This window comes from Neopsephotus bourkii, unplaced genomic scaffold (genome assembly GCF_033783945.1).
Source record: "Neopsephotus bourkii isolate Nb327-2 ecotype Australia unplaced genomic scaffold, CSIRO-AGI_Nbou_v1 NB_1820, whole genome shotgun sequence".
NCBI lineage: Eukaryota > Metazoa > Chordata > Aves > Psittaciformes > Psittacidae > Neopsephotus > Neopsephotus bourkii.
In genome coordinates this window covers 2,971,642-2,991,778 of record NW_026902293.1, presented here as the reverse complement: position 1 = coordinate 2,991,778, position 20,137 = coordinate 2,971,642, and the positions used below count along the sequence as shown (strand labels likewise).

Here is a 20,137-nt window from a genome sequence, read left to right as displayed (position 1 = left end):
TTCTAGAATATCTCCATCTTTTCTTCCCCCTCCCTTGTTTCCCCACAGAAACCAGTAGTACAGATAACACTGCAAAATGTGCGTCGCATCTATAAAAGAAGGCATGGGCTAATGCCACTGGTAAGCTCAAATATTATTTTCATTTTAATATCTCGCTGTATATATTGTTTCTTAAAATGACCAGCTGAAACTATGTGCATCATTAGTTAAAATCTATGTGTTTTTAAAAACTCTGGGTTAAATAGTGAATAGCACTCAGAAGATCCTTTCTGGCTTTTAAGTGTTTTAGTTCCCTGTGTTGTTAAAAGATTGAAAGCAGGAAGAGTGAAACCTGTCAAGGATGAAAAATGTCTTTCATAAGCAGTCAGTGTAGGGGAAGGTAGAAGGGAGTATCTCCAGGGAGTGGTTCACTCCATTTATCTCAAACACCTATCATGGAATAGAATGAATTACTCTCATGGTGTATTTTCTTTCTGGGTTGATTCATGGAGGGAGTTTGATTGCTGGTTTAGATGAGACTAATGTGGAGTGATGAGTCCCCCTGTACATGACTGAGGAGTAATGAGAGTGCTGCGGTGCAACCTCAGTTGTATGCTTTCAGTGTTTGTACTTTCAGTCTTAAACAAAATTTTTGTCTCAAAACACGTTTAAGCTAAATAGACATTTTACTCTGTCTCACTCCACTCAGTTATGATATTACCTGTGCTTAATCAATCCAGACAGAGCCAGTCTATGGACAGCTATAAAGCTATTTGCTCAATTGGCTGTAAACTGAATGCTTTTATGATTGGAAATAGGAAAGTTCAAAATGTTAAACTTTGTGAGCAAAATCGTCATGCAGTTTAGAGACTTAAGCTTTAGATAATAGCTACTGGAATATTCTGTTAAAAAAAAAAAGAATATTACAGCTTGTCAGTAATTGCTCTCATTTACTTTTTCCCTCCCTTTAACTTCTAAGGGACTTGAAGTATTTTGCACAGAAAATGATCTGTGTTCTGACATCTACTTGAAATTCTACAACTATCAAGATCGAGATGAGCTCTATTTCCTTATTGCAACATATATAGGTTTGCAGTATTTATTTACTAATGTAGTTTGTAGTACCTTGTGTGGGGAAATTTGTCTGGGATTTGCTCTGTTGTTACGTGGGAAGAATGAGAAGAATAAACAGATGTATTAGCCCCGAACATTTTTTAGAAGAAGCAGCAAAGTTCAGAGTAAATATTGTGAAGTGGCATATATTCTGTTTGTGTTTGAAGAGCTGAGTATGAAAGCTAAGACAGCATTATTAAAGTGAAGCTAATTCTTTTGATTTGTAACTTGATATGCACTGTCATTGAAAACCTCCCCCTAACTCCACTGCACCAGCAGCCTCCTTACCACCTTCACCCCCCCAAAAAACCAACACAAAACACTTTATCTTCAAAGCAAGGATTAAATAAGATCCACTCAGCTAAACTGTGTTTTGCTGAAAGAATATAGACTGCCTTTTGGATGGATACCCCTGGCACCTGTTGAAGTCCAAGTAAAAATACTATTAAGAAAGTTCTTGTAATAGCTGGGTTCCCAGTGCACACATAAATATCTGAACTTTCCTAAGTCATAGAAGTGGTTGATGAAAATTACCATTCTGAACCAGTTAATTTTTCATTTTTATTAAATCTTGTATACATTAATTCCAAGAAAGTGATGCATATCTTTTGCAGATCATGAACAGAAGCCAACAGGCTTGCATGGTTCCTAGAAAAAGGAGAAAAAGAAATCTGACTACAACTAAACATTGCAACTCATGTTTACTACCAGTATTGAAAGTGTTTAAATTTCATACTATTTTGTTGTTGTACCAGAACTCCAGTTCTGTTTTACTGAATTTGCGTAAATATCCGTTGATATTTTCTCCACTTCACAAAGCAAAGTGGAAAGTCCACAGAGAAATGATTGCGTCCTCTGAGAATCATTTTCATCTTTTAGGTTTTCCTTTTAAAAGGAAGTAGATTCTGATGTGATTGTTTCTGTTATTGAATTAACTGCATGCTATTACCCTGCTTCAAACTTCATTTTCTGCATAACTTTCAGAGGTGAAATTTCAAGCTGCAGGTGAAGATGGTGATAGTGATGATGTAGCTTAGTTCTGTTTGAATAGATCATATAAGAAATGTATAAAGTATGGTAGATTTTGAAACGTGAAGTTGCCATTCAATTCTGACTTGTTCTTTTAAGCACCTCTGACCTTAATTATTTTATATTGCATAATACTAATCATGGTATAATTTGGGGGTGAAACTCCAAACCTCAAAACTCTTAATGTTTTCTTTTGTTTTAGAAAATCACATTACAGAACATACAGCTGAAAGTTATATGTTGCAATGGCAGCGAGGACATATATCAAATTACCAATATCTTCTTCATCTCAACAATCTGGCTGATAGAAGCTGCAATGATCTCTCTCAGTATCCTGTATTTCCCTGGATAATAGCAGACTACTCTAGTTCAGTATTAGGTATGTGTATACAAAAAGGCATGTTAGTGTATCCTGTTCAACCTGAAATGTTTTGGGGAGGAGGGTGTTTACACTGCATGAAGTTCATGTTACATCAGAATGAACTTGACATTAGTGGTCTTGGATGTTGTGCAGTAAAATGGCTTTTCGTGGAACAAGTTGGATGCACTGAAATGTGTAGAATCTAGGTGTTCTTTGACAATTCTTAGCATTATAAGTTGAAAGGAAGAGGCTAACAAGGCTTGTGCCTAAATTAGACTTCTTGATTAGGGGTCTTAATGGAATTTGTGTTGGGAGCTTGCCCTTTTGAGAATTGTGTCCATATACATGTGGTAGAGTAGGGGAATCTCATGCTATTCATCGGCACCCGCTCAAACACTTCAGTCACATAATTTGGTGGGACTTAACTGTAACCTGACAGAATAGTGAACACGTAAGAAGAGAACAATGACAGCTGGTTTTGTGCCTCAGCTAGTGGGACCTGTATTGACTAGGTGATGCTAGTTGTATGTAGCTACTTGTTCTTAAGCAAGAGGTATGAGATTATATTTACCTGTAAGAAGAAATGAATAGCCATTTACAGTAAGATGATTCTTTTGCACTAATGAAGCAGAGAAAATTATTGGAGTGGTTTTGTATTGGGTTTGGGTTTTGTTTTGGTTTGTTTTTGGTTTTTTTTCTTTTGTTTTAAATATTGATTATATTCCTGTCTAGTAGAATACATAGTCTAATTGGGTTTTCTTTAGATCTGACAAAACCTGAAACATTCCGTGACCTTAGTAAGCCAATTGGTGCCCTGAATAAGGAAAGGCTGGATAGACTATTGGTATGTATATCTTGGCGCTTATGTGCTACAGTTTTTTTGCCTTATATATGTTGTTAATAAAAGGACCTTTATCACGCAAGGGAATTATGTAGATATCTAACACTAACTATAAACCTGATCTGAGCAAACTTACTTATAAACATACCACATTTATTTTTCAGCTTAGTTTCATCAGTACTGATTTTGACAGTATTAATTTAAAATTATTTTAATCTGTTTTCTCTCTCTTACTACTGTTTCATACGTATATGGTTTTAAATGCTTTTACCTCACTTTTAAAAGAAAATCCCCAAATCCATTTAATTACTGCGTTTACATTTGTGTGGCAGGCACTGAGGTACTGCAAACATATAGAATCATAGAATAGTTAGGGTTGGAAAGGACCTTTAGATCATATAGTTCTGACCCCCCTGCCTTCTCCAACAGTTCCATGTCTTTTTTATGTTGAGGACACCAGAACTGCACACAATACTTCAAGCGAGGTCTCACGAGAACAGAGTAGAGGGGCAGGAATCACCTCTTTTGACCTGCTGGTGATGCTCCTTTTGATGCAGCCCAGCACGCGGTTGGTTTCTGGACTGCAAGCACACACTGAAGCTGACTCATGTTCAGTTTCTCATTGACCAACACCCCCAAGGAAAAATAAAACCTCAAGACTAACAGATTTAAATGTGCAATGTAAAATATGTATCAGAATTAAACAGGACAAAGTTACGGAAATCTTTAAGTACTTCCATTTAAGAAAAATGCTGAATTTGAGGGAGAGTACTTCAAATGGAGGAAATCTGAATCCATGGAGATCAGACCACCAACCTGGAATTTCCACATGCACATAGTAGTGCCCAGTCTTTTTCCACTTTTCAAAGTAGGCAGGCTTTCTTTTCATAAATAGTTAAACAGATAGTTAAAGACTTAGAAGGTATTCGGTTTCTTGGCTTTTTATTCTTTCATAAAATTGTCTCTTACCGCAAGTTAATTATTCCAAACTTATTTACAGAATATAAGTTAATTATTTAGTAATTTATATTTAGTAATTATTCCACAGTCATTTAAAGAACATAAATATATTTAATGCTTTGGAACCTTTATTAGTTCTTAGTGAAGCATTAGAAAAAAATGTTGCCAGACTAACTGCATTATATTGACAAAAAGGATTAAATATTTCAAAATAATAGGGCTTCCTAAGACTGTAGAAGGAAAGAACGTGATCAATATTATGTTTTCAGTAATGGTAAACAGCGTTTTCTTTCTAAGATATAACTGTTTCCTCAAGCTGTTAGCTGCCTCATGCTTACTGCAGTAAAAGTAATTTTATTTAGATTATGATAAGTTTTGGGAATAACACATTGGAGCTTCAGATAGGAGGGAATCTTCCAAGTTGAATTAAGTCAGTACATTCTTCTGTACTCTCATTACACTTCATATGAAAGATAAAGAGGAAGTGCTTGTTTCCACTCCTTTGAAGTTGAGTCACTGCAGTTACATATGAGAGAGGAAAAACGATTAAAACCTGGTAACTCTGGATTCAAAGTTGCAAAGAATTTTTGCCTTATAGATTTACTGATCTGATTACAGCTGCATGTTTATTAGAACATAGTTTGTTTCATTGTTTAATGAAGAAAAAGAGGGTGGTCCTAATCTCTGGCTTTTAAAAAAAGTGTGTTTATATTCAATATTGAAGGAAATCAGGAGTGCCGATTTTAAACAGACCTCTTTTTCTTCATACGTTGCAGACACGTTATCAGGAAATGCCAGAGCCTAAGTTCATGTATGGGAGCCATTATTCATCCCCAGGATATGTTTTGTTTTATCTCGTTAGAGTTGGTAAGACAGTTTTTACATTCTTTCTGAGCAGTTACCTCCAAAGTGGACAAGGTTTGGAGCAAGCTGATGGCTTTTTCTTTCTCCTTAGCTCCAGAATATATGCTTTGTCTGCAGAATGGAAAATTTGATCATGCTGACAGAACATTCAATAGGTTTGTTTACATTTTGTCTATAAGGAGCTTGGGTTTGTTTTCAAATATGCATCAAGGGAGTGCAAAGCTTTAAAAACTGTGGGGTTTTTTTAACAAATGTATGACTGTTATGTGTTATGTAGCCTTGCAGAGACCTGGAAAAACTGTTTGGATGGTGCAACAGACTTCAAAGAGGTAATTGACTGGAAAATTGTTCTAGTCCTTCTTGATAATCTCTGCTAAGCTTTCTGTTCTTAGCGGTCTCCTGTTGATTTGAGAGTTTTGGGTTGGGGTGAGGTATGTTTGGTGGGGGTTTTTTGTTCTGTTGTTTGTGGGGTTTAGGTGTGTGTGTGGTAAGCCAGTTGACTGCATTTTCTGAATCCTTTAACATTTTTAACTTCTTCCTTCTATTTAATTCCATAATTGCTTGTCTGTGTCTGCTTTCTGGCTTTTAATTTAACAGAACTGTAATTGTGAATGTTACTGGAATAAATGAGAATTACCAAAGTGGATTAAGGTTGAAAAGATGCAGTTTTATGTATTGTCTGCTGGAATCCTCTAAGGATTTGGCTGTATTACAACAGTACATCTGGAAAGGTTAAACTATAGAAGTTTTTGGCTTTTGAGCCTTATAGAGACTATAGCTTGTATAATATGTTGAGAATGATTAACTGTCTTATAGTGGGTGCTGTTAAATAAGGTTTCTTTGATAAAGGATTTTAATATAGTGATTCTTAAAAAAAAAAAGTCTATAGTTAATGGTTAGCTATTGTGGTCTTTAAATTATTGGCTTAACCTCTGAAACTTTTGTCATTCTCATTTTCTATGTTTTTTGCCTTGACTCTCAACTGATGGCTATACAATGAGAGTTCTGAAGATACTCTTATATGTTATGGGTTCATGTGTCACATATTACATGTTAAAAAAATTTATGCCACTCTGAATTTAGCTCAGAAAATCACCTAGTAGTTGGAAGGATAATGGGGGGAAGCTTCCAGACCTGCTTTACTGAAAAGCCGGGAAAAATGACTACCCAATTTTAGGGCTTGGTATATAAACCTTGGTAACTTTTAGTTTTTATTTAAGTTATTAGTTATTTTATTAAGTTATTAACTTATTATTTTAAATATTTAGGGGCTTTTCTAGTATTCTACTAAAGTGATGAAATCCCAGCTAATCTCAAAACTTCCTTTTATTTTTTTTTCTTTTTTTCAGTTGATTCCAGAATTTTATGAAAATGATTCTAGTTTTCTAGTAAACAGTTTGAAGCTGGACTTGGGAAAAAGGCAGGGTGGAAAAATGGTTGATGATGTAGAGCTTCCCCCTTGGGCGTCAGGTAATAAATAATTCATAATACAAGAAATTTGAATATTAATTCAAGATGATCTGGATTCCTGGGATGTCAGTTCTTCTCTCAAAAATGCCTGTTTTGTTTTCTTATGAAGGAATTTTTCCTTCAAAACATCGACATAATTAATAGTTATGTTTAATTTTTAAAGCAAATTTGATGTTTGGTGGGGGTGTTGGGGTTTTTTTGGTTGCTTGCTTTCTCAAGAACGAAGAGGAACAGAGATGGATACCAGTACTGGGTGGTATATCTTCTCCTTTAATTAACTTTTCTCCTTCTCTTGCCAGGTCCTGATGACTTTCTTCGTAAGAGTCGAGAAGCTTTAGAAAGTCAGTATGTATCAGAACATCTTCATGAATGGATTGACATAATATTTGGCTACAAGCAGAAAGGAACTGAAGCAGTTGCAGCTCACAATGGTAAATATATACTTTATAGAAAAAAATAGAAGATGCTTTAATTAGGTAGGAATGGTAAATAAGAGCATTTCTAGTGTCTGATTTAAGCATTCATAACTACCCTTTGAATGTTTGATCCTTAAAGGAAATGCAGTTCTTTGTTACTGAAATAATGTCTTATCTAGTGAAATCTATTGCTTTCATTTGGATTTGCATCTTTGAAGATGTACTTAAGATGACGGCATACAACCCCCATGGCAGGGGGGGTTGGAACTAGATGATCTCAAAGTCGTTTTCAACCCTAACTATTCTATTCTCTGGTAGGTAAGAAGGGTCTGCAGCATTGCTGTTATTTGCTCGCACTGCATGATGTGGCAATGTAGTGTGGAATTGCTGTTTCCCAATTAAAAATGGGAGTCTGTAGGGTTTCTACATAAAGACGTATTTAACTTTCCTATGCTGTAATTGCAGTGTGAGAATTTCAATGCGATTTTTAACTATCATTCTGAGAGAGAATTGGCAAGTGAAAGAAGGGGCCAATGGGCTAAAGCTCTTTAGGAGCAAGAATGTAAAAAAAAATATAAATCATGTAGGTGACTAAGTTTGTGTACATATATACAACTGCAGTAGTATACATACTTCTTACTGTACGTGTTGAAAGCTTTACTGCTTGCAGTCTTATTCTGGGCATGTATGTAATTGTTGTAAATGCTTACAAAAGGGGTCACTGCTACATGGATGTGTTAATTTATCTAGACCTAACAGTAATAACAATGATTAAGTTATTCAGCAGTGTGATATTTAGCTATGTGTGCTACTACTCAATAAGGAAAAGGTAAAGGAAGATTAGTCAGATTTTTAGGGTATTTGTTCCAGAAGCCTTGATGTTTTGGATGGATTGGAAGTAACAATGTTGAGGTAGTTTGCACTTTTGAAGATACAAGTTTGGAAAAGAGAACTTCTTACAGCAGTGGGGAGAGAAGCAATAGGCAACTCTTCATTGTAGTAATGCTTTTCTACTTCCTGGGTAAGATAATGCGATTTGTTTTGTGATGGAGTTTTTGTTTGTTTATTTTCTTGGGTTTGGTTTGTTGAGGATTTTTTAATGTGCTTCCTGACGTATTTGTAAATTGTGATATTTTAGGCTTGTAGGGTTTGGCATCCACTCATGCTGTGACCATAAGCGCCAATTACAACATGCCAGGGGCTTTGAATATGGTAAATGAGCATTTAAATAATGGCACCTATATTTTTACCTCTCAAATGAGAGCCCATTTTATGCACAGTGTGCTGCTTCTGCTGCAACATGGATTTTTTTAGCATAATAAATTGAGGACACTTGAGAATATCCAGTTAATGCAACTGTGCTTTTTTTTTTTTTCTTTATTGGGTAGAGGATATTTAATGAAGCCTAAGTAGTAATTCTTCCTTTATGAAAGGACTGACTTATTCTGAAACTCTGAGTCTCTTAGAAATCCTAAACTTTCTTCAGGTAAGAAATACAGGATTAAAGCACAAGATCTCAGATTCTATAGCCTGCTGAAATAACTTAGTTGCTTAAATATAACCAAGTTGAGTAAAACATACAGCTTTTTTTTTTTTTTTTATAGTATGTATGCAAGTAGGTGTCCTTGTATAGCTACATAGTGCAAATAAACTTTTTTTTCTCACCCCCCCCAGTGTTTCACCCATTAACTTATGAAGGAGGAGTGGATTTAAACAGGTAATTAAAAAGAATCTGAATGGTTTTGTTAAAGCAGTTAGCTGAATTTCTCAGTATCCCTCCAGATTCTCTGGTGGCTGTAAAAGTACTCTGAACGTGAATGGTGTAGCTCTTCCATTTCATGCTCCCAGATATGTAGAAAACCAGCACTGGGTTCTTGGTTTTATCATGTGTTGAAAGATTGCTACTTGAAAACTTCTTCAGTCTGGCTTTGTAACATTGCTTTATATTTTTAGTTGATGAGCATGTTGTCATCGTACATTAGCAAAATTATGAAGCTGTCTTCTGACTGTTCTTCACATCTGTGGTAAATCAGTTCCGTAAGAACTGTGATGGACTATACTGCTGTAGTAACTGCACAGGCAGGCTCATGCTTTCAGGGGAAGAAAAGAAGAAAAAGTACTCGCCTATTTGGCTTAATTAAGTATCTTGTTTTTGGAAAGTATTATGGACCCCAACGAAAAAGTAGCTCTGCTGACACAAATCTTGGAGTTTGGACAGACACCGAAACAGTTGTTTACAATTCCGCATCCTCGAAGGATAATGCCGAAGTTGAAAAGCTTGGCTGGAACATCTAGTCACAATGTTTCCATAACTGAGTCTCCAGGTAAATGTCTACAGATAAACTGGCCATGTAATGATTTGTAATTTTGACAAGCTCTGTATCTTTCTCCCACAGGATCTTGTTATACAACTCTTGGACACTTTCCCAGTAAGCCAACTCAAATCCACGAACTAATTGTTAAACTGGAAAGACCTATTTGATATTTGGAAATACAGGCATTGTCCTGCCTTTTGCTTTCTGTCCCTGTGATTTCCTGTGGGACTGTTCAGCCTCTGCTTTTGAAGCTGTGGGAGGGCTGTTATCCCTGTTTCTTTATGACATTTTAAAATCAAGCTGATATGACAGCAGCTTCAATGACCATATCTGCAGGCATTCCAAATGATGTAAAGATTTGATCAGTTTTTGGACAGGGGTGTCTTTAGGGTGATTGATTGGCTTGGTCTAAATAAACCCTAAGAACTTATATTAAGCACCTACATTTTGTTCCTTTCCTATGACTTAAATTAAAATTGTAAAGAATTTAATTGATTGAATAACTTTCAGCTCAGCTGAAACCAGGGCACTTTATTCAAGAAAAGGACATGGAATGCTATCACAGTCTTTTGTTCAATGCAGAACTTACTTACACCATTTCTCTGAAGCATAGATGCTTTGGCCCTCTTCATAAACATAGTGGTTTAACTATAAATAGAGTTGGGTCTTCAGCCCAGGTATCACATAGAAAGGTTTTTCTTGGTTGCCCTGAATTTACTTACCATTTGATGGCTTTCATTTTTAAGCAGAGAAGTGGAGTGGTACTTACAGTAGCAACCTGTAGCATGAAAACAGCAAGAGTGGTTTTGAAAGTTGTATATGGTAATAATAATGTTCATGTGTGTTAAACAGATATGGTGGTATGCTGCTGAAATCATTAATTCACAGTTCAATGGTTCCTGTTGGATTTGGCTTTCTTATAGTGAGTGAGATCTGATTGCCTCAATTTTGTTGCATTTTTTTATCCCCACAATGCAGCAAAATGAGGTTGACACTCCTAATAGAATGCAATAGAATAACAAAAAAAGAACCTGCTGTTTTGTAGCAGTAGATGAGTATCCTGATATTTTTCCATTTTAAAAGCTCTTGACATTGCAATAGAACACAAAAACATGTCTGCAGAAAAGCCTATGGGTTTTTTAGTTTGGCATTTTTGTTTGGTTGGAGTTTTTTTGTTTGGTTTTAGGGTTGGTTGATTGGTTGGTTTGGGTTTATTTCCATTTTGGAAATGTATTCCCTCAAGACTCTAGTTTAGAAGCCCTGTTTTGGGGGAAAAAAAACCCAACAGCATATATTTGACTGTGTAAGCTTATGCATTCAGGAAGAAATCTGACAAAAAGTTGGTGAACTTGTCACTTTCTACTTTAGCTAAAAATTCTTATTCCTGGATCTCTCCACAATTTCTGTGCTTTCGTCTTTGTCTGCAACTTCAGCTACCTAATTATTTGAAGTCAATCTTTTTCTGTTTGTGATGGAGCTTTATTGTGGCATTTTATTGCAGTTTCTCCAAATGAAGAATCATTTGAAGATCTGACAGAAGAAAGTATAACACTTGCTTGGAACAACATTGCCAAACTAAAATTAGATGAGCAATATAAAATTCACAAAGAGTAGGTACTATTCTTTTCGCAGTCAAAATTGTTCCATTTAATTTTGGGGTTGGGGAAGTATCTGCATGTCAATCTGAATGATGAGTTAGGTCTTAAGGTAAATACATTTCTTTGTGAGACAGCTCATTGATTCGATTATACAAGATGATTCTGAGTATATGTTGGGTTATCAACCCAGAAAAGGTATTTGTCAGCTTGTGTTTGTTGTTGTTGTTCCTTATATGGATCTAGAGCTAAGTTCCACGTCATTTTGGTAGCTGAAGCAGATATTGATTACCCTTCTCTAAAACTGTGATAGCAGCAGCCAGATAAATTTCATTGAATCATAGGATGGTTAGAGTTGGAAAGGACCTTCAGATCATCTAGTTTCAACCACCCTGCCTCCATTTATATTTTTGTAACCCCAGGAGGACCTAACTTATTTATTCCATTTGATTTTTAAGGATAAACAAGTTCAAGTACTGTACACCTTGAGCTTCTGCTGTATAAGCAGCTTGCAAAGTCTCCAGCTATAGGCTTTCAGTTAATCCAGGTGTCAAACTACTGTTGTGATGGTTTCCTTGGGAGTCTTGAGTCAGCAAGGGCAGTTCAGGCGAACTATGAAAATACCTAACAATGAACAACAGCTATATTTTAAAGAAGATTTTCCTTTGGCCCCATCCCTTGTGCTGGTGGCTGAATTAGTAGGAGGATTTCTTACTGCTTTGACTGCAACTACTTTCTTGGTGTCTGTAAACAATATAGAAAAGAAACATTCTCTTGTCCAGAAAACAAAGTAATATTTGTAGTGAGAAAGGGCCTCTGGTACCAGACTGTTAGGGTTAGGAAAATCCAGAACTTGAAAACGGACTGAATTTCAGTTTCCAATCCTTTTGTTTGCTTGGTGCGAGCTTGTTTGTTTGTTTGTTTTGTGGATTTTGTTGGGTTTTGCTTTAAGATTGCTGATAAAAACTAGAAGTAGGTCTGCATGACAGAATTTTGGCTGTGCAGAGCCCTCTGTGCTTCCTAACGACTAACTCCCTAATACAAGCTATATGTCTAAATTTCTAGACTACAGTGATTTTGTCAAAGTTGAGGAGAAGACATGCAAGTTCTGATTCCTGACACTTGAGGTATTCAGTATCTGCTTTTAGGCACATTCCTGACACTTTCTGTAGCTAATCCCAAATTGGAAAGACTCAGTGTGAAACTATTTGTCCTCTCATTGGGCATGTCCTTTCTGATGAGGATGAAGTTCTTGCAGAACAGTATGGGGAACTTGTAGTGATGTTTCACTTTTCATATCAAGATACATTTTGGTCTCTAGTTATGTAAAACACCATTGTAGTGCTTTTACTCACCTTGAATGTCTTAGCCCTTGCAGAGATCAAATAGATTTAAACCATAGTCAATTTACAGTTAATTTTTAAAACCTATTAAATCACCTATAAGCTTCCTTGTATTAAACAGGGCAATTACTGGAATAGCAGTCACTTGCAATGGGTCTTCTGTTTTCACTACATCCCAGGGTAAGTATTATTGCAAAGGTATTTATGAGACCCTGCAGTGTAAGTGCAGGTTAATGTTTTGTGAACAAAATAGCATGAAACTCTGAAATGTAGTTAGGATTGAATCCCATTAATATCTTCACTGACAGCAAAGACAATGTCAAATGCGGTATTTATGGAATCACTGGGGTTTTTATAGTCATGAAAAGAGCAGTCCTAATCTTATGCCAAATGCATGATCTTTGTTTTCATTTCATGTTCAATTCCTTCTTACTTTTTGAGAGTATTCATGTGCAAAGGCTAGTTCTGTTTGGCTTTTGGATTGTCACTTTGAAAGTCTCCTATTATAAAAACTAAGTTAAAGGTATTTTTCCCATAATAGTTTAAGTACATGAACGTGTTAAGTTTTAGATCACTTAGACTCAAAGGTCTCAATATCATCTATATTTAGGCTCAGGAAGGTGGTAATTTCTCCTTCTAGATACGGGAGTGTTCTTACAGTTTGATGGGCATGGGGGAGTCTCTCTGTAGCTGGTGTAGAACGGGATAGATCCAGGCTTCAGTCACAAGCTTTATAAAGAGTTTAAGACTATGAGAAACCTATGTATACTTTTCATAGCAAGCTATTTGAATATTCAGATAGGACCAAAATTACTGGAATAGCAGTATCTTCTATAATATAAACCAGTCTTTTTATCTTCTATTTTGTCCATTATCTCCAGATTCAACTTTGAAGATGTTTTCTAAGGAATCAAAAAAAATCCAGAGAAGCGTGTCCTTTTCAAACATGGTAAGCTGCTGTCAAAATAAAAACAAGATCATTGGGAATCTTCTGAAAGCTACTTAGAGAAATGGCTCTTAGTAAACATCAGTGCCTCTTTTCTTCTCCTGCCTACTCAATTGTATTGCGTGTGAATAATTTAGCAGAGTGAATTGAGACTCTGTCAGGCCTCCAGGGAGACAGAGCGCATTCATGAAACATGGGAGCATTAGATGGTTGCAGTTCTGTGCTAGCTCTGTTCTAAGTTGCCCTGCTATCCAGGAAAGGGCTTGCAGTAGACAAATAGTCTGGCATGAGCAGAGGAGTCTTTCTGAACAACCTTGAACTGCCACTGGGATCAGAATCACAAAGCTTAAATCCCACCCATGTGCTCACATCCAGCGTTGCCTTGCTGCTGCCAAATGTTTGAAGGCTGTGAGTCAACTAGCAGAGGAAAAACAACCACACAGAGTGGAATCTCTGCTGGCTGAATTTGAGCCGTCTTTCCTCAGTAAGCAGTGATCTCTGCAAGCTCTGAACAACTTTTTTTAATCTGCTTCTAAAACAGACCTTGGAAAGAGACTCTGTATTGATTTTTCTGTGCTTGAGCACTGTGGGCAGACCTGGGTCACAGGGATTCACTCCCAATTGTCATGTTTACGATCCTTTATTGAGGCAAGATACTAAGATATAACAACCTTCTCTGTACCTTCATCTCTGGGGGGGGGGGGGTGGAACAAAAAAGGCAAAGGGGTTGCCTACATAGAGCATGCTATGGATTCTAACAGATCCCCAGGTAAGGTGCAGAATGAAGACCCCATGGCCTGCCATGGCACATACTAGGTGGTGAAGCTAGATACAGCAATTCCTAATGCTTTAGTTAAAGCAAAATTAGGATATGTTGCTTCCTGGCACTGTAAAAAGGGAGCTCTTGACTCCTAAGCCAAAAGTCATTTTTTCATGAGGAGGCCTTGTATACCTTTTCTTTCTTTATTATTATCCTGTCTGTAGTCTTAGTGTTGATCTGTTGCAGCAATGCCAGAAGGAGTAGTCTTTTTACAGTCCAGCATTTTACTGGCTTTTTTAAAACAGGTGTAAAACACGACCAGTAAGGATACTAGTAGAAGTACTGGGCTGATTTTATTATTTTTTTTCCCTGGCTGCTTCCACTGATGGTAAAGTAACTGAGCATCTGTCTGTAAGGAATGTTCTTGTTGAGAAATGCAGGATTTAGATAGTTAACGCCTGTTGTTTGGAAGAGCTGAGCTCGTAAGTAGCTGTCATGGAGAACAAACATCAAAGGAAACCTTCATTTTTAGTTTCTGTTAGGTGATTGCATCTAGAACTGATAGTACCTTACAAGATTAAGAGCTGACCCATTTTCTCCTGAGTGAGGAATTACATACCATGTCCTTGAGATATCAGCATTTTGAAAAAGGAGCTCCATCAGTTCTGTATATATTTCTTAATTTCAGTGCCTCCTGAACATATGCCAGGGGTTAAATATTCTTGCTGTTCAGTGTCCAACCTATAAAGTTGGGTTTTCTTGTGTCATATAACACCTGTATGTTGTGTGTATAGAAGATTAAGATGCTTCCTGTTCTCCAGAAGCATTGGGGTAAGAGATTGAACACTACTTCCTTTTCTCTTTCTTACAGGCTTTGTCATCTTGTCTAATCTTACCAGGAGATACCACTGTCATAAGTTCTTCATGGGACAATCATATGTGCGTATTTACTACTTACTTTATTGAATTACACTGAGTGCCTTGGTTGTTATGCTTATGGTTTTAGATAATGATACAAAAATTCATTGTTAAATGCAGTGTGTATTTCTACTTGATTTTCAGTAGATGTGTTAGAAACTGCAGAAGCCAAGTTACTTCCATCTATTTAGAAAAAAAACCCTGAAGTTTTCTGAAGATATAATGCTTTTATAACCTTCTCCTGCTAGATATTTTTATTCAATTGCATTTGGAAGACAGCAAGACATCTTAATGGGACATGATGATGCAGTCAGTCAGATCTGCTGGCGAGATGGGCGTTTGTATTCTGCATCTTGGGATTCCACTGTGAAGGTTTGTATATGGGTTTGTTGTACTTCAATAACTATCCCTAGTGCTTTGTAATATTCAGCCAGCCAAATGCTTTGGAGTGGATGTACCTATTGTGCTGGAATAATAACTTAGTGTCACAGTAGATTTGCTTCTAGAGTATCTATCTTCTTCGTTTAGCTTTATCTCAACTGTTTCAAAGATGAAGTGTTACTTTAAATTTCTTCTAACCTACTCTAAATGTAGAGGTTTTGGACGCAAATTGTATTTGTAGGAGAAACTGGAGTGTTCTGTGACCTTGACTCATGATTTTGTTTGCTGAGAATAGGCTTCTGAAATGTTTCAGTAGTGTAGTTTATGTTCATCAGCTAAGTGGACCAGGAACTTGCTATCTAAAGAGCATGCCTACAGTTAGGTGGAAAGGTAATTTGGAAATTAGAGACAGGAAAGGATGTATATGGCTTTTTGGTAAGTATACCTTCAGTGCAGTGATGTACCTGTACTTAAGCAGGCTTCTGTAAGCTATCTGGAATCAGCATAGTCCTGTTCAGTATGTGGCTCTTTAGGGTAAATGAGTTCAGGTGCCATTTGCTGTTGCTGCATTCTGCCACGCAGGCAAGGTCCAGAGTTCACACAAGCAGCCCTCCTTGTAATGTGAGAATTCAGTGCTAAAGAAACTCATCCAGGGTTATACTAATGCTTCCTTGAGCAAACTGAAATATCCGTGTTGTAGGTGTGGCACTGTGCTCCTGGAGAGACCTTGGGCAGTAAAAAACACCACTTTGAACTGCTGGCAGAGCTAGAACATGAAGTTAGTGTAAGTATGTGGATAGAGATATGGTATCTCAGAATATAAAAATTAATTGCTCATTAAAATCAAAGTCAAGATCTAGTACTAAAGCACAAGGATTGGGTTGGAGGCTCGGGGTGTGTTGTTGGAAATGTGTAGGGGAGGGGGCTGGTTTGGTTTTTGTGGCTTTTTTTGTCTGATATGTCCTGCATCAGTGTCTCTTGCTTCCCTGGTCAAGGTCTGATCCTGGGGGCTTTTTGTCTTGCTTAGCTTGTAAGCACAAAGTTCCAGGGGAGGAAAGGGAGGACTGGGGACTTTCTGTCTGCTGCTTTGTTTTCAGACTCATGTTTTTCAGGTATTTGTATTGTTACAGCTTCTTTTTAATGTGGATTTGCCAAAGGCAAGCAAATGAAAAAGAATGCCTGCAAGTTCTTTACCATGCTCTAAAATACATTAGTGGATTTCACTGTAACTATATTAAACACATTGGGTGAAGTGAATCATAAATGTGTAACTGCTAAATTTTATTTATAGTCTCTAATGTCATTCTAGTAGTATATTTAGAATATACTGTGTTTTAAACCTTATTAATGCTTAGGTTTTTTAACAGGTCACATAATAGACAAATACTAAACCAGTTCTGATAACATTTAAGAACTGTACCCAAAAGAACTGGAAACAACTGACAGCTGGGATATATTTTAAAAGTAAAGAAGAATTTCACCCTTAAGGGCAAATTTTTGCATTTAGGTGGGGAGGGCATGGGAACTAGAAACAGTCAAAAATGGTCATTTCTATTTATGATTCTGCAAAGAAAAAGCATTTTAAAATAATATCAAAGAGACCTATCTTCTACTTTATACAGGCAGGATTTGTAATAATTAAGGATGTTGCAGAATTAAATGTAAAAGCCTTTTGTAAATAAAATAACATCTTGCAGATAATGGGCTTGCTTTATGTGTGTTTAAAACCTGTATCAAGATGGCTCATGTGAAAGAATAGAGAATCATGGGATGTTTAACTTCTTAGGTAAATACAATCAACCTTAATGCTGCAAATACTATACTAGTGTCTGGAACCAAAGAAGGTACCATTAGTGTTTGGGATGTTACTACAGCAACAGCGTTGCACCAGTTACCGTGTCATTCTGGAACTGTGTTTGATGCTGCTTTTAGTCCTGGTACGTTGGATTTCAATTTTTAATATGCATCATTGGGAATGTCAAAGGGAATTTTGTTTTTCATACAATGTAATACACTCTTCTTGTTGGAATTGCTACTTTAAGGGGGATGGTGAGATGTTTTGGATTTCCACTCATCTCCATTATAAAGAAGTTATTAACTGTAAACCAGGCCATACTAGGTTGTAAACCAGTGGTCTCAACACTTAAACCAACTTTATCACTGCTTGTTTAGACAACATATTAAAAATTAAGTCTCTATAAATACCTAGGTCAGGCAATGCCTCATCCAACATGCTCTATTTCAGACTGCTTTGGTAACTAGGACTGCATGTCTAAACATGCTATTTTATTGTTGTTCCTTTTGTTTGCTTTTGTACAGACAGCAGGCATCTACTAAGCACAGGAGAGGACTGTTGTTTTAAAGTAATAGATGTACAGACTGGAATGGTTATATCTTCTGTAACCACTGAGGAGCCACAGAGGTAATTCTGACAACATGCGGATTGTGAAGCTGCATGGCCAGCTCTGGAGATGTTTGATGGTTGGTGATAGCAGGATGGAAAGGGCAGTAATACCGTCATCTTTGTTTTACTGAATTGCTTTTTAAAGTGCAAAGGCTGACATTCTAGCATGTATGTTGTGTGCATTAAGATCAAGCTTTCCAACCTGGGACAAAATCAGTCAAGTATCTAAGTAAACAACTCACGTTTTTTCTTAACAACTTTTTCACATCCATGAAAGATAATGGGCACTGTAGTTAAGTTTGCAGCTTCCAAATCTCTAACAGAGACAATTCTCCTGCTTGTTTCATCTGTCAAGGATCTTTTTTAAATATTTATCTTTTGCAACACTTCCTTTTTTTTTCAATAATCTAAGAAAAGATTAACTATTATAAGAAGAGGGATCACTTTTTTTCACAAACCAGTTCTTCATGGTTTATCAGGTAAACAGATGGAATCCTTATTCAGTTACTGAAGTAAAAACATAGCAGCCATACATGGGGTACACTTGTTGGTTCCTTTTGTGTGTGCATACATAGCTATGTATGTATATGAATGTGTGTGTAAATCTTTTATTCTTCAGTTATTTCCCTGAAAGTCCTCTTTGCATGAATGTTTCAGGAATATGAAGTGACACAAGTGAAAATGGTGGTTCATGAGAGCCCTTAGGTACTATAAACATGTACAGCTGACTGGGTCCCTTTCTAATACAGGAATTAAGTTTCATCCTTCTGCTAGGGAAAGGTGCGGTTTGGACTAGGGTAGTCAAGAGAAGCAAGTTTGGGTCATGACTCTTCAAAATAGTTTGGGGAATAACCTTTCCAGAAAGACTGTGTTAGACAGTAGAGTTTCCTTCAGTTTGGTACCTCATTTTCAATTCTTTTTGGCTTGGTCAGTTTGGAAATATTTAGCTCTCATTATACAAGAGCCTGGAGTGAATTAATTCCAGACTTGCTTGCAGGTGCTTCAAATGGGATGGAAATACCATCTTATCAGGAAGTCAATCTGGTGAATTACTGATTTGGGACCTTCTTGGAGGAAAAGTTACTGAAAGACTCAAAGGACATACAGGTATGCCTGAACTATTCCTATTCTCAGATTGCATGGAAGATTCCTATCTTCAAGCTCCCTTAGTATTGAAGAGTTTGAGAGTCATCTGCAGAGTCAGTGAGCTGTTCTCAATGTGTTATCTGGAGTACCACAACTAAAAGTAGGTCCCCATGGGCCTCCTAGGAAATCTATTAACAATGCAGGAATATGACTGTTTACAAGACTGGCCAAAGGTAAATGACCTGGGATTTTTCTAATCCATACAACATTACAAAAATTATCAATTTTCTATCTCATAGCCGTAAGTGTAGTATAGACTGCACTGTTGGATGCTTTGTTGAAGTCAACCCAGACTGACAGTCTAACAACAAATTAACCAGCAAAATAGTTTGGGATGGGGATTTATAGGCTTCTTAAATGTATGTGTATAGTCTTCAGTAAATTACTAATCAGGCTGTGTAAAAGAGAAACTATCTGTTTTATTCAGTTTGGTTTTTCAGGCTGCCTTGATGAACAGTTACTTCAAACTTCCCTATTACAAGCTTGTACTCTGGAACTTGATCTGTACAGAGATCATTCTGTAGCTAGAGAAATCATTAGATTAGATGTGGGTTTCTAGGCATATTCTAGAAAATGTGAATTACTTCTAAAAAGGCCCACTGTTGGAGAGAAAAAAATCCCACTTTCTAGAAAAACCTTCTCTCCTTGTCCCCACAAATCTTTTTGCCAATGTGCCATCTTCATTCTGTACTGCAGCTGACATTGTCCTTCTAAGTACCCGAAGCCAGCTGAGGCAATGTAGCATGCGACATTACTGTGAATAGAGGCAGCCACCTAGAAGCCAACTAACATTCTTCACAGCATATGTAGTCTCAGTGTAAGCCAAACTAATGATCAGATGATCCTAAACTCTTTCAAAAAGACCTGTTCTATCATCTTGAGTATTGCCTCTATTTGCATTTGGATTTACTTGTTTGGTTGGTTTTCATTCCCCAGGTGCCGTAATGTCCATGTGGATGAATGAACAGTGCAACAGTGTTATTACAGGAGGGGAAGACAAACAAATCGTATTCTGGAAACTGCAATACTAAATGCCTTTCCCTCCAGATGTTTAAATGAACTCTTATTTTAAACAAAATCTTTTAAAGGAACTTAACTGTGTGCAATGATGGCTGCTGAAGTTCAACCAGATAGGAAGCTTTGTTCAACTACAACTTTCTATGTTACGGTGACTTCACTGAGAGCTCTTAACTTCTGTTGTGTATGCATTTGTTTTTCATGGACTTATCATACAGAAAACGCTTGTCTAAAATGATATCTGAGATGAAATTAAAGACCTATTTTTCTGTAATTAAA

General features: G+C 36.8%; 1 protein-coding gene across 5 annotated transcripts in view; it reads left to right on the top strand.

The window, feature by feature from the left end:
- NSMAF (neutral sphingomyelinase activation associated factor) overlaps positions 1-20,137 on the top strand; it is a 37,782-nt gene extending 17,645 nt beyond the window's left edge. Inside the window, exons 11-31 of one of the 5 annotated variants that reach the window (XM_061342924.1) lie at positions 49-120; positions 959-1,067; positions 2,324-2,500; positions 3,247-3,326; positions 5,060-5,150; positions 5,239-5,302; positions 5,425-5,476; positions 6,497-6,617; positions 6,917-7,048; positions 8,708-8,750; positions 9,194-9,357; positions 10,850-10,958; positions 12,408-12,466; positions 13,168-13,235; positions 14,864-14,931; positions 15,159-15,282; positions 15,992-16,075; positions 17,078-17,228; positions 17,611-17,713; positions 18,693-18,802; positions 19,778-20,137. In XM_061342924.1, the coding sequence (XP_061198908.1) occupies positions 49-120; positions 959-1,067; positions 2,324-2,500; positions 3,247-3,326; positions 5,060-5,150; positions 5,239-5,302; positions 5,425-5,476; positions 6,497-6,617; positions 6,917-7,048; positions 8,708-8,750; positions 9,194-9,357; positions 10,850-10,958; positions 12,408-12,466; positions 13,168-13,235; positions 14,864-14,931; positions 15,159-15,282; positions 15,992-16,075; positions 17,078-17,228; positions 17,611-17,713; positions 18,693-18,802; positions 19,778-19,872 (2,076 nt within the window). In that variant the 3' untranslated portion in view covers positions 19,873-20,137. Of the gene's footprint in view, positions 1-48; positions 121-958; positions 1,068-2,323; positions 2,501-3,246; positions 3,327-5,059; positions 5,151-5,238; positions 5,303-5,424; positions 5,477-6,496; positions 6,618-6,916; positions 7,049-8,707; positions 8,751-9,193; positions 9,358-10,849; positions 10,963-12,407; positions 12,467-13,167; positions 13,236-14,863; positions 14,932-15,158; positions 15,283-15,991; positions 16,076-16,988; positions 17,229-17,610; positions 17,714-18,692; positions 18,803-19,777 lie in introns of those variants that run through there. The other 4 variants (XR_009723856.1, XM_061342926.1, XM_061342925.1 and 1 more) reach the window with 4 other exon arrangements.